Source organism: Jaculus jaculus, chromosome 1 (assembly GCF_020740685.1).
Source record: "Jaculus jaculus isolate mJacJac1 chromosome 1, mJacJac1.mat.Y.cur, whole genome shotgun sequence".
Lineage (NCBI taxonomy): Eukaryota > Metazoa > Chordata > Mammalia > Rodentia > Dipodidae > Jaculus > Jaculus jaculus.
The window spans coordinates 167,552,855-167,566,187 of NC_059102.1; the positions used below are offsets into that span (position 1 = coordinate 167,552,855).

Here is a 13,333-nt window from a genome sequence, read left to right on the forward strand (position 1 = left end):
CATCCGGGCATTCGGGCTCCGGCGGCCAGGGGCGGGGCGGGGCGGGCCTCCGGGGGCGGGGCCTCCTTTGGTTGGCCGCCTCGGGCTCGGAGAGTCCTCCGAGGGGCCAAGGGAGGCCGTCCCGTGATGCTCCGCGCCCCGGCCGCTCTGGCCTGCAACGTGTCTCAGGGGCGGAGGCAGCGGCAGTGGAGTTTGCTGCGTGCGGGTGGGGGCTTCCCTGTCTCTTCTCTCGTGCCCAGCTCTCTATCGTTTCTCTTGGCTCCTCACGGGCCGACCCAGGCCTCAACATGTCGTACAACTACGTGGTAACGGCGCAGAAGCCCACCGCCGTGAACGGCTGTGTGACCGGTGAGGCTGCCCGGGCCAGAGACCCTGACGAGGGAGGGAGCCGAGGCCTAGGGAGGCCCGCAGCCCCAGGGGCCGCCTAGCAGGTCTGGGCCCCGAGAATGGAAGGCGCAGGTGACCGCGATCGCCCCTCAGCTCGCGACCTCAAAGCGACTGTTCCATCACGTGCCTTTTGGGCATTAGAAGCTGTTTCGAGGGTCCCTTTTCCTCCTAGGGGGTCACTTGGTCTCGAGGCCTGGGCTGGGCCCAGTGGGACAGGGCGAAGGATGAGTTGTGCATGGTTGCTCGAGTCCTCAGATTGGCCTCGTGTGGTCTGGAGGGCGCAAGGGGCGGTGGCGATGGCGACTTTGGGGTCAGAATTTTCTGGTGGGGGAGCTGTGGAGGCCCAGGAAGTGGATGAATGTGAGCGATGTCCACATTCACGTGAAGAAGAGCAGCCCTCCCCAGACCCTCCCTGTACTCTTGGGCTGTTGTTTACTTGAGGCTGCTTAGAGAGCAGAGGGCTTGATTGGCGGGTTCTGTGCTGACTTTTGCTTGTTGACTATGTGCACTGATCCTTTAGAAGACTCAGGTCCTCAAACAGAGAATATGCATCTTAGTTTTGTGTATTTATGTGAAAGCCAATCACGATTCTGTAACAAAAGTTCCTTGTTCCGGGAGCTGCAGGCCACTAAGAATGGTATTGATAGATTGCTGGGAGAGGAGGAGTGTGGAGAAAACACCAAAAGTTCACATCTTCGCTTGACCTGATGTGTTTGGTGAGATTTGAGTGGGCACTGGAAGAGATGTGCACCTTCTCCAGCAGCCTCAGTTACAGTCTGCCTCTGAAGTAGGGAAGTGGAATCCAGCAGAACCATTGAAGCTTTTCACAGTCATAGTCTGTAGAGGGAGACTGTTTTTCAGTCAGCAGGAAGTAGCCTTGTTGAATGTGTGAAGTGAGACCCCCTCCAAGGTAACTGATTTGATAAGGAGGGGAATACCTGGAAGGAGGCAGAGAAAGACATGAAATAAATGAGAACTCCGGAGGTACTTAGGTAGACATTGACAGCCTAATGTTGAGTTGCTTGAGAGGCCCAGCCACCAGCTTCAAAAGTGAGAGGATCTCTTCTTTCAGGACACTTCACTTCAGCAGAAGACTTGAACCTATTGATTGCCAAAAATACGAGATTAGAGATCTATGTGGTCACTGCGGAGGGCCTTCGGCCAGTCAAAGAGGTGGGCATGTATGGGAAGATTGCTGTTATGGAGCTTTTCCGGCCCAAGGTAAGTGTTTGATTTGGGACAAGCAGTGAAAGAACTGCAACCTGCGTGCTTCGTCTGATCATTTGGAATGGATGATGCCTGAGGAGAGAAGCTCTTCTCTCTCAGCATGGCAGACTGCATTATATAGTCTTCTTTTTTGTTAATTAAAAAATATTTATTTATTTATTTATTTATTTGAGAGAGAAGGAAGGGGGTAGAATGGGTACTCCAAGGCCTCCTGCCTCTGCAGACACACTCAGTGCATGCACCACTTTGTGCAATATAGCTTTACATGGGTACTGGGGAATCAAACCCAGATCGTCAGGCTTTGCAAGCGAAAACCTTTAACCACTAAGTCATCTCCCCACTCCTGCATATTCTTCTTGAATAAGCTTCCTATAAGGAGAGATTCATTGGGGAATGGGTCTCTCAAACTATTAAGTTGACTTCTAGAGGAAGGAGAAATTAAAGCAGTTTGAAATGTGGGTCACTATGTTGCTTAGTGATTCAGAGGGTAGGCTATAGGGTTATTCCTAGCTTTATTTCTTATAAATTCTCAATTTAGGTGTCACACAAAACACCTTTCAGAGTCTTGATTTCCTCCACCTACAAATGGGGCTAACAATATCCAAGTACCCTGGATTACTGTGAAGAGGAAATAACATGGCTTAGCATGTAGCAAGCATTCACAGTTAACGTTAACAGTTTTTATTATGATCATCAGTATCATAATAGTTTAGTTTTTATCCAAATAACTACCACATTGCTTCATTATAATTCTTTGGACAGAACACTTGTTTTTTTTTTTTTAAGGTCTTTGGTAAATATGACATTGTAGAGCTATTTTCATTTCATTTCATTGTTATTACTATGTTTGTTTTCTTTTCCAAATACTAGGAGAGAGGGAGACATTGCACTCATTTTTCAGAGCTTGAATGAAATGATTTGAGATGAGCTTGAGATTGAAATAGATGAAGGCCTTGTATGTAGAGCAAAGAGCTGGAAATCAAGATAGTATTGGTTGTTTACCAGCTTCAGTTCTGGCCTATTGTACATAGCTTTAGGGCATGTGCATACCTAGTATGTGTTACAAATGCAACTGTGTATTTTCTCTTAAGGAAGAGAAAAATATTGGAAATTCTTAAAGAGTTTAGCATACTTAAAGAATGTTGTTTAAGCCAGGCATAGTGGTGCATGCCTTTAATCCCAGTACTCACAGGATGCAGAGGTAGGAGGGTCGCTGTGAGTCTCAGGCCACCCTGAAACTACATAGTGAATTCCAGGTCAGCCTGGGCTAGAGCAAGACCCTATCTCAAAGTATCAAAAAAGGAAAAAAAAAAAAAAAAAAAAAAAGAATGATGTTTAATGCTGGACAGGTAGTACTTGTTTTTGAAAGAACCTCTTGATGGTGTAATATTGGTTTCCAGGGGGAGAGCAAAGACCTGCTGTTCATCTTGACGGCGAAGTACAATGCTTGCATCCTGGAGTATAAGCAGAGTGGAGAGAGCATTGATATCATTACAAGAGCCCATGGCAATGTCCAGGTGAGTTGGCTGCTTCCAGTCAATCAGTTTTCCAGGTTTATGATTCAGGGAAGAACCGTGACATGCCAGGGCAGCATTCTATGTGACTGAAGAAACAAGAAGACACACAGGGTTTGAATTGGTCTGCTAGTCTAAGGGATAAGGCAAAACAAAAATCAAATGCACTGACATTTGGGCACCCTGGCATGTCAAACTGTCTTACTACCTTCTCTTCCTGGGAAAGTGTTACCTGGTAACCTGTTTGTTTGTGAGAATTAAGATTCTTTCCAAAACCCATTTTTGTGTTTTAGGACCGTATTGGCCGCCCCTCAGAGACTGGCATTATAGGTATCATTGACCCTGAGTGCCGAATGATTGGCTTGCGACTCTATGATGGCCTCTTCAAGGTTATTCCACTAGACCGAGATAATAAAGAACTCAAGGCCTTTAACATCCGCCTAGAGGAACTGCATGTCATTGATGTCAAGTTCCTATATGGCTGTCAAGCACCTACCATTTGCTTTGTGTACCAGGTACTGGAGAGAGGGAGAACTGGTTTGGAATGATGGGAGTGGGCTTTTGCCAAATGAATGTCTGTATTTGGTAGCAGGGTAAAAAGAAGTTTTGAGTGTATGTGCTCGGAAACATTTTGAACAAAACAATGAACTAGAGTCAGATCTGTGGCTGCTTCTTAGGTGCAGTTGTGTTTATTGGGAGGTAGCAAGCTCTTGGGTTTGTTTTAATCCTGAGATTACACACTGGAGGCCTTGGAGATTTTATAGAGTGACCTAGTTTATTCTTTGAGTCTCTTACTGGCATGCTAGAGGATTATAAAAACTTAGCTGTAGAGAAATTATCCAGAACCTACCTTTACAAATCAAACAGAAAATATCTTGAAGTTGCCTTGTCTCTTTTAAGAAGAGGTTCATGTTTTGTCTAGCACTCACTTTCTGGTGACATGCTGGCTCTTGACTTCTATTTTAGTCTGTGCCTAAAATTTTAGCAGAGCTGATCCTGGGCAGCTGTTCCCTGGTTCAGATCAGCTAAGTGGGGGAGGGACTGTAGAGCTTCAGACTAACACGTCAATATCTTGGTAAAATATGAGCCTTTAACAAAAGGCCAGGCAGCATGAGGTCATTTCACTTGCATGTGGTTGAAAAAATGATGGAAGAAAATGGTGTTCCAGTTCTATATAGAGGGATAGAAGATGTGGGCATGTACACACTTTGATGATTGTGTAGAGTTTTGGAAATATACACATATTTTTATATATTTCCTGATGTCACCGTAAATACTAGTCCTGAGGCTGGTTGGAATAAGGTTCAATTGAATAAAGATTTGCTTGAACTTACTAGCTGACAGTTGAAATAAAACTTGCAATTTCTCTCTCTCTCTCTTTTTTTTTTCCGGTTTTGTAAATTTCAGGTCATTGAAATACTTATGTTGATTACTTAGGACTGGCTCTGTCTGTTCCCAGCCCAGGGCTGCCAGTTGGGAATGCTCTTCATTTCTGTGTGTGTCTCAGAGATCTAAGTGTACCTTCACTCAAACTTCTGGTGAAGATGAGTCTTTTGCCTACTCATGGGTTAGAATATCTTTTCATAAAGTGAAAATTACTGCTTCCTGTTTTATGCCAACAATTAAATTTGACAAATGTTAGGTACCTCCCCTGTGAATAAGATACTCAGGCTAAGTGCATCAAGAACTGTTACGGGCTGAGATGTGTCCTTGCCCTTAAACACATTTGCATTTCTTCCATGATTTCTTAGACTCTGGCCAAGGCTTTGATGAAGCCATCTTCTGTGGCTAAATGTAGTTTTCTTTCCTGCTCTTTAGCCTCTTAAATGTGACTTTGGTAGCTCCAGGACTGATATGAGTCATGATTCCAAAAAAGAAGGGGAAGAGTCAGGATTCAGAAAAAGGAGGGGAAGATGGTATTAACAGTGGCAAGACTGAAGGATTTTGGCTGCCTTTAAGGGAGCAGTAAGTTCTGTTGTCCCTATGGTCACCCTCTTCAAAATGCTCTTAAGAAGTGGGCCAGCCCCCCCCCCCCCGCCCCCCGGCCCAGATAGGGTCTCGCTGTAGCCAAGGCTGATTTGGAATTCACTGTGTAGTCTCAGGCTGGCCTCAAACTAAAATGATCCTCCTGCCACTGCCTCCTGAGTGCTGTGAGGCACCACACTCCGCTCACTTGCTTGCTTTTTTTTTTTTTCCAAGGCAGGGTCTCATTCTAGCCCAGGCTAATCTGGAATTCACTATGTAGTCTCAGGGTGGCCTTGAACTCACTGCGATTCTTCTACCTCTGCCTCCTGAGTGCTGGGATTAAAGGCGTGTGCCACCGTGCCGGCCTTTTTCTTTTCTTTTGTTTTTTTTGAGGTAGGGTCTCACTCTAGTCCAGGCTGACCTGGAATTCACTATGGAGTCTCAGGGTGGCTTCGAACTCATGGCAGCCCTCCTACCTCTGCCTCCCAAGTGCTGGGATTAAAGGCGCACGCCACCACGCCCGGCTTTCTTTTCTTTTTTTTGAGGAAGGGTCTCATTCTAGTCCAGACTGACCTGGAACTCTGTAGTCACAGGTTGGCTTCAAATTTACAGTGAGCCTACTTCTGCCTCCTTAGTGCTGGGATTAAAGGTGTATGCCACCATGCCTGGTTCAAACAAATTTCTAAAATATGTACTATATATGTTTCTTTTATTATTTATTTGAGAGAGTGAATGAGAATGCTACTGTAGACAAACTCCAAATGCATGTGACACTTTGTGCTTCTGGATTTATGTGGGTACTGGGGAATCAAACCTGTGACATTAGGCTTTGCAAGCAAAGACCTTTAACCACTAAATCATCTCTCTAGCCCCCAAACAATTTTTTTTAATCTTAGGTTTAGTTTCTCAATGTGATTTTCTTTTCAGTTATTTCCAACTTCCTTGAGGGCAAGGAATTAACCCACTACTCTCTCTCTCTCTCTCTCTTTTTTTTTTGAGGCAGGGCCTCACACTAGCCCAGGCTGAGCTGGAGCTCACTGTAACCCAGGCTATTCTCGAACCCATGATGATTCTCCTACCTTAGCTTCCCCAGTGATGGGATTAAAGGTGTGAAGTGCTTATTACAGTGTGAGAAGTCCAGTTTTTATTGAAATTTTCTGGTTGAATTATTACAAACAGTAATCTCAGATGCTAGCAGTCCACTGAGAAATTAATCATAGGCTCAACAGTTGAGTGTTAGTATCCTGCTGTGTAAGGACAGGAAGGCTGATGTTACAGGATTATCAGATCCTGGATGGTATAGTAGCTTGCTCTTATAAACCCATCCAGCCTGAGACACCTTTAGAGCTAACCATTCTGCCTTTCTCCCCCAGGATCCTCAGGGGCGGCATGTGAAAACCTACGAGGTGTCTCTACGTGAGAAGGAGTTCAACAAGGGCCCTTGGAAACAGGAGAATGTAGAAGCTGAAGCTTCAATGGTGATCGCAGGTTGGTGGGGGATTTAGGAATTTTCTTGCCCCAGGTCTGAGCTACTTCCTCCATTTCTATAGTCTCTTCAGCATGGACACTCCTGTGTGTTGTTTAACTCCCATAAGTCTTATCTCTAATTGTTATCTTTTGTTTTTGGTTTTTCAAGGTAGGATCTCACTGTAGCTCAGGGTGGCCTTGAACTCTTGGTAATCTTTCTACCTCTGCCTTCTGAGTGCTGGGATTAAAAGCATGAGCCACCACATTCGGCTTCTAAATGGGTTTCTTTTGCTTTTTCCATTTCTGCCTTTGAAATTTTCATTTTTTGTTGCTTTCCATTCCTTTTAGGGTATAGAGATTGACTACAAAACATTGAGATGGGTTTGCAAAATGGTGTTTGGAGATGTGTCTCATTACTTTATTTCTAGTATAGCATTTAAAAAGTAAAGGGAAGCCGGGTGTGGTGGCGCATGCCTTTAATCCCAGCACTCAGGGTACAGAGGTAGGAGAATCGCCATGAGTTCGAGGCCACCCTGAGACTCCATAGTGAATTCCAGGTCAGCCTGGGCCAGAGTGAGACCGACCCTACCTTGAAAAACAAACAAACAACAAAAAAAGGCGAGGGGCCACTAGTAGAATTTATCTAATCTGACTTCTTTCATAAATGAAGAAACAGGATATTGGGACTTGCCCATGCCTTCACATAGGTAACCAAGCTTAGGCTAGGATCCAGGTCTTCTTATGCTCTTCTCCTTACAGTTGTTGTCCATCTTACCCTTCAGAAGTTTGAAAAGTTCTAAGGCAAAACTTCTGAAAGCGGAAGTTAAGATAAGGAACAAGAATGGGGACAAGGAAAAAAAATGCAAGCCTTTTGTTAGATAGGGTCATAAGTTTTGGAGAGAAAAAGGAAGAACATTGAGAATATTTTCCACTCACATGAATGTCAAAATACCACAAAGAGTGGCAATAGAGAAATTATTGGGTTATTGTAGTCTTAGCACTCAGTAGGCTGAGGCTGGAAGACCTGATGCAAGACTCCCATCTCAAAAACAAAATAATATTAATGACCAAAAGTGAATTCCTGGGCTGGGTAGGTAGCTCATTGGTAGAGTACCTGCTTGGCATGCATGAGGTCCTTGGTTTGAGTCCCAGCACCACAAAACAAAAATAAGTAACAATAGGGCTGGAGAGATGGCTTAGCGGTTAAGCGCTTGCCTGTGAAGCCTAAGGACCCCGGTTCGAGGCTCAGTTCCCCAGGTCCCACGTTAGCCAGATGCACAAGGGGGCACACGTGTCTGGAGTTTGTTTGCAGTGGCTGGAGGCCCTGGCGCGCCCATTCTCTCTCTCTCCCTCTATCTGCCTTTCTCTCTATGTCTGTCGCTCTCAAATAAATAAATAAAAAATGAACAAAAAAAATTATAAAAATAAATAACAATAATAACAACACCTCCACCAAGATTAGATAATGGCCAGTCTTATTTATTTATTTATTTATTTGATGTAGTGTCTGGCTGTAATCCAGGCTGACCTAGATTTTGCCACTAGTCTCAGGGTGGCCTTGAACTCATAGCAATCTTCCTACCTCTGCCTCCTGAGTAAGTGCTGGGATTAAAGATGTACATTACCACACCTGGTCCAGTCTAAAGTTTCTAAGATAGAACTCTTACTGTCTATCTTATTTCTTGAGCTTTGGTGTCCTTTTTAACTGCTGATCTATCTCCCCAGCTCTTTGGTGCCCTTTTTGGTCTCAGACTGGCCTTGAACTCACAGTGATCTTCCTACCTTAGCTTCTTTAAAAAAAAATTTTTTTTGTTCTTTTTTTTTTTTTTTTTTTTTTTAATTTGAGGGCGACAGACAGAGAGAAAGAGGCAGATAGAGAGAATGGGCACATGCCAGGGCCTCCAGCCACTGCAAACAAACTCCAGACGCGTGTGCCCCCTTGTGCATCTGGCTAATGTGGGTCCTGGGGAATTGAGCCTTGAACTGGGGTCCTTAGGCTTCACAGGCAAGCGCTTAACCACTAAGCCATCTCTCTCCAGCCCTCTACTTTAGCTTCTTGAGTGCTGGGATTACAGGTGTGTGCCACCACGCCCAGCTTGGGTGCCCTTTTATTAAATTTAATTTTATTATTTATTTATTTGTTTGTTTGTTTATTTTTCCCTTTTTAAAATAAGGATTGTTGGGTGGAGAGATGGCCTTAGTGGTTAAGGCAATTGCCTGTGAAACCTAAGGACCTAGGTTCGACTTACTAGTACCCACATAAGCCAGGTGCACATTCTTCTGCAGTTCATTTGCAGTGGCTAGAGGCCCTGTCATGCCCATTTTCTCTCTCTGCCTCTTTCTCTCTATGAAATAAATAAAATCTTTTTTAAAAAATAAGGATTGTCTTAAAGTTTGTCTCAGAGACAACAGGACCGGTGCTCTTGCTGCTCTGGTCTGGCAGGTCCAAAGTCCTGGGTCTTATGATGCTGCTAATTTTCTCTTGCAGTCCCAGAACCTTTTGGAGGAGCCATCATCATTGGGCAAGAATCAATCACCTATCACAATGGTGACAAATACCTGGCAATTGCCCCTCCTATCATCAAGGTGAGAAAGAATGTTACCTTTTCCTTCCATTTTTGTTTCCCTTGATCTTAATGGTGCTACTCCCTTTCGCCCCCCCCCCCCTTTTTTTTTCCTTTGGAGGCTGACCTGGAATAAACGATGCAGTCTCAGGGTTGTCTTGAACTCAGCATTCCTCTTACCTCTGCCTCCCAAGTGCTGGTCTTAAAGGCATGCACCACCATGCCCATCTCCCCCTCCTTTTTGTTTACAAGGTAGGGTCTTGCTCTAGCCCAAGCTTCTCCTCATTTAAAATAAATTTGTTTTATTTATTTGTTTGAGAGTGACAGAGAGAGAATGCCAGGGCCTCCAGCCACTGCAAACGAACTCCAGATGCATGTGCTGCCTTGTGCATCTGGCTTACATGGGTATGGGGAATCTAGTCTCAAACTGGGATCCTTAGGCTTCACAGGCAAGCACTTAACCACTAAGCCATCTCTCCAGCCTGCTTCTCCCCATTTTTTTAACTGTGTGGTCTCAGGGTGGCCTTGAACTTTCAGTGATCCTCTTACCTCTGCCTCCTGAGTGCTGGGATTAAAGGTGTGCGCCACTATGCCTGGCTGCTTCTCCCTATTTTTAAGAGGAGATTCATCTGTTATACTAGTCACTGTTGTAATAAGATATTGATTACTCATGGGGAATACAGGGTGAGATTGGCATGGTTTGACTTAAAAAGAGCTTACTTCCCAACTAGGAGATATACCACATACTCTTCTGAAATAATATAACTTTAAGAAGAGAAAGTTTTGGGCCTAGAATTTATTTAGCAGTAGAGTGCTTGCCTAGCATGTGTGAGGCTAGGGTTTTAATCCTTAGTATCAAAACAATAAAAAAAATTTAGGCAAATTCTATTAAATATAGTATTTTTAGGGCTCAAATCATGTAAAGATAGTACAATGATAAATTATATATAGACTATATAGACTTTAAGAGATTATTCATGAAAATTCAGGCCTTGTGATTTCAAACCATAAAAATTAAGCCTTGAAAGCTTAATATTCTTTTCCTTTTTGGGTTTTTCAAGATAGGGTTTCACTCTAGCCCAAGTTTACCTGAAACCCAGTCTGTAGTTCCAGGCTGGCCTTAAGCTTACATCGATTCTCCTACCTCTGCCTCCCAAATACTTGGGATTAAAGGCTTGAGCCACCATGGCCACATTTTCTTGAGGATAAAGAACACAATCTGTGGCAGCTCTTTATTGGTAGTAGGTAATTTGTAATGTGAAAATGTGAATAAGTAACAAAGTCTGGCAGTATTTGCAATGCAGCCAATACTTGTAATTGATTACTGTTTTCTCTCTCTTGTAAGTGTATTTTTTTCCCTCCTGGGGTCGAGTATTGCTTCAGTCCAGGCTGACCTGGAATTCACTATGAAGTCTCATGGTGGCCTCAAACTCTGCCTCCTGAGTGCTGGAATTAAAGGTGTGTGCCACCACACCTAGCTGTGTCTTTATTTTCTTTTTTCTTGTGCTGAAGGTTGAACCTGGGGTCTTACACGTTCTAGACAAGAACTTTCCCACTCAGCTGACACCTTCAATTTCCCATAGAATAATATATGAAGAAACATGTATATTGACTGAGCTTCTTAAGAAATTGTGCCTTTAGTATATAAAGGTGCCTTTTTTTTTTTCTGGGTAGTAGTTGTGTGGTAAGCTGACTGAATTTCTCAAATAGAAAATGGCTGAATTTGGGATGGGAAGATGTCTCAACAGTCAAAAGTGCTTGCTTGCAAAGTCTACTGGCCCAGATTCAATTCCTTAGCCACTATGTAATGCATTGATTTGCAGCAGCAGGATACCCTGGCATGCCCATACACATGTACACATATACTCAAATAAATAAGTAAAATGGCTGAGTTTGGTGAAAGTAGTTGCTTGTTACGGTTTGGAAGACTCACTAGGGCTTCTGGTTTGGAAGATATTGAGTATAATGTTCTGTCTTCATTGGCAGCAAAGCACAATTGTGTGCCACAATCGTGTGGATCCTAATGGATCACGATACCTTCTGGGAGATATGGAAGGACGGCTCTTCATGCTGCTTTTGGAGAAAGAGGAACAGATGGATGGCACTGTCACCCTCAAAGATCTCCGTGTGGAACTCCTTGGAGAGGTAGGATTTGTTCCTGTTCTCCATCTCATTCTAGTGATCTCAGACACATGGTCCCACACTTCCACTCTGGGAATTATGTTGTTTCACACTTAATAGCATCTGTCAGTTCTACTGTGAAAGTTGACTTGAATGTGTTACATGTTGGAGAATCTCACAGGTGCTAGATACTACCTTAAGCATGAAAAGGAAAGGAAACAGCTCAGTATATTGCCATGTACCTTAGAAAGCTGAGGTAGGAGGAAACAAGTTTAAGATCAGCTTGAGTTACATAGCTCAGACCTGTCCCATTCCCCACCCCACCCCCCAAAAAAAGCAAAAACACAAACCAGGAAGAGAAACAAAAAGTTATTATTTGGAATTGAAGAGTAATGCTGAATCCAAGTCTGACAGGGATTTTCATGTTGTATGAAAGGAGAGGTTAGCACTCCCTTTGACAAGGATAGAAGAGGCCCTCAGGTCTTACAGCATGCATTCAGTGAGGGGTTTTCACTAAAATTTTTTTTAGTTTACAGAATACTGAGTTTCATAATTGATATTTTCATACATACATATCGTACCTTGCTCGTATTTGGACGTGCCCCAATTTCTCCTGCCCCTGCTACTGTCAAGCTTAATAAATTTATGCAGTGGCTTTTAGAGGTCTCTAATTATTTTGTGCAGACTGGAGGTATTGGGATTAAAATTATCATTTGGGGACTGGAAAAATGGCTTAGTGGTCAAGGCTTGCTTATGAACCTAAGGATTCAGGTTCAGCTCTCCAGAACCCATGTAAACCAGATGCACATGGTATAGCACATGTGTCTAGTTCGTTTGCAGTGGCTGGAGACCCTGTGTGCCCATATTCTCTCTACATATATATAATAAATAAAAATAAAATATAAAAAATTGACATTTGGAGTTGGGCAATGGTGGCACATGCTTTTAATCCCAGCACTTGGGAGGCAGAGGTAGGAGGAGAGTTCAGGGTCACCCTGAGACTACATAGTGAATACCTGGTCATCCTGGGGTAGAGCGAGACCTTACCTTGAAAAGCCAAAATAAATAAGTAAGTAAGTAAATAAATAAATAAATAAATAAATAAATAAATAAATAAAATTGTCGTTTGGAACAGATACCTTCAAGATAAGTTGTTGACTTTTTTTCTCAAGATATTTTATTGTATGTGAGTGAGAGAGGGGTGGGGAGTTAGGGGAGAGAATGGGTGTACCAGGGCCTCTAGCTACTACAAATGAACTCCAGATGCATGTGCCACCTTGTGCGTATGGCTTACGTAGGTATTGGGGAATTGAATCTGGGTCCTTTGGCTTTGTCAGCAAGTGACTTAACTGCTGAACTATTTCTCTATCGCCCCTTCTTCATTTTTTACTTTTGAGTGAAGGGCTGTGAGTAGTGGACAGTCACAAACTTGAGAGATGTAGAAACACGTTTAGTATGACCTAGGGCCTTGAAGGGGGATTGTTTCCTGAATTACAGTGTCAGAGGGGAGGTTTCTTATGTGTCAGGTGGGTAGGACAGCATTAGTGCCCACATGGAATCCACTCCATTTTCCCTGACCTGCCAACTTTCTTGCAGACCTCCATTGCTGAGTGCCTGACATACCTTGATAATGGTGTTGTGTTTGTTGGTTCTCGCCTAGGTGATTCCCAGCTTGTAAAGGTGAGAAAACATCTGTAATTTCTTTTTCACTGTCCTCATTGTTTGTTGGTACCTTTCAACAATGTCTGGCTTATCCCCATCTCTACTATCTTAACTTTGTACTTGGTTAACTTAACATCTTTCCCCTGACTAATTCTCTTGTAAGGGTTGTTTAGCAAAAGTGCCAGGCAAGCCCGGTGTGGTGACACACACCTTTAATCCCAGCACTCCAGAGGCAGAGGTAGGAGGATCATTGTGAGTCTAAGGCCACCCTGAGCCTGGGCTAGAGTGAGACCTACCTTAAAAAAAAAAGCTGGGCAAGGTGATAAGACCTAGCACTCCCTCTCAAATAGGTCATGATCTAATATAATGCATTGTTTGCTTCTGTAATATGAAAACTTGGGACATTCCCTCTAGAAAAAAAAATGC

The 13,333-nt window shown here is 43.5% G+C and overlaps 1 protein-coding gene and 1 pseudogene across 1 annotated transcript in view; both read left to right on the top strand.

The window, feature by feature from the left end:
* The first annotated feature begins 128 nt into the window (after positions 1-128).
* Ddb1 (damage specific DNA binding protein 1) overlaps positions 129-13,333 on the top strand; it is a 41,454-nt gene continuing 28,249 nt past the window's right edge. Inside the window, exons 1-8 of the mRNA XM_004667681.2 lie at positions 129-348; positions 1,460-1,608; positions 3,015-3,131; positions 3,422-3,643; positions 6,467-6,581; positions 9,049-9,146; positions 11,111-11,269; positions 12,842-12,925. Of these exons, the coding sequence (XP_004667738.2) occupies positions 288-348; positions 1,460-1,608; positions 3,015-3,131; positions 3,422-3,643; positions 6,467-6,581; positions 9,049-9,146; positions 11,111-11,269; positions 12,842-12,925 (1,005 nt within the window). The 5' untranslated portion in view covers positions 129-287. The remainder of the gene's footprint in view (positions 349-1,459; positions 1,609-3,014; positions 3,132-3,421; positions 3,644-6,466; positions 6,582-9,048; positions 9,147-11,110; positions 11,270-12,841; positions 12,926-13,333) is intronic.
* On the top strand, positions 11,668-11,770 carry LOC123457937 (annotated as a pseudogene).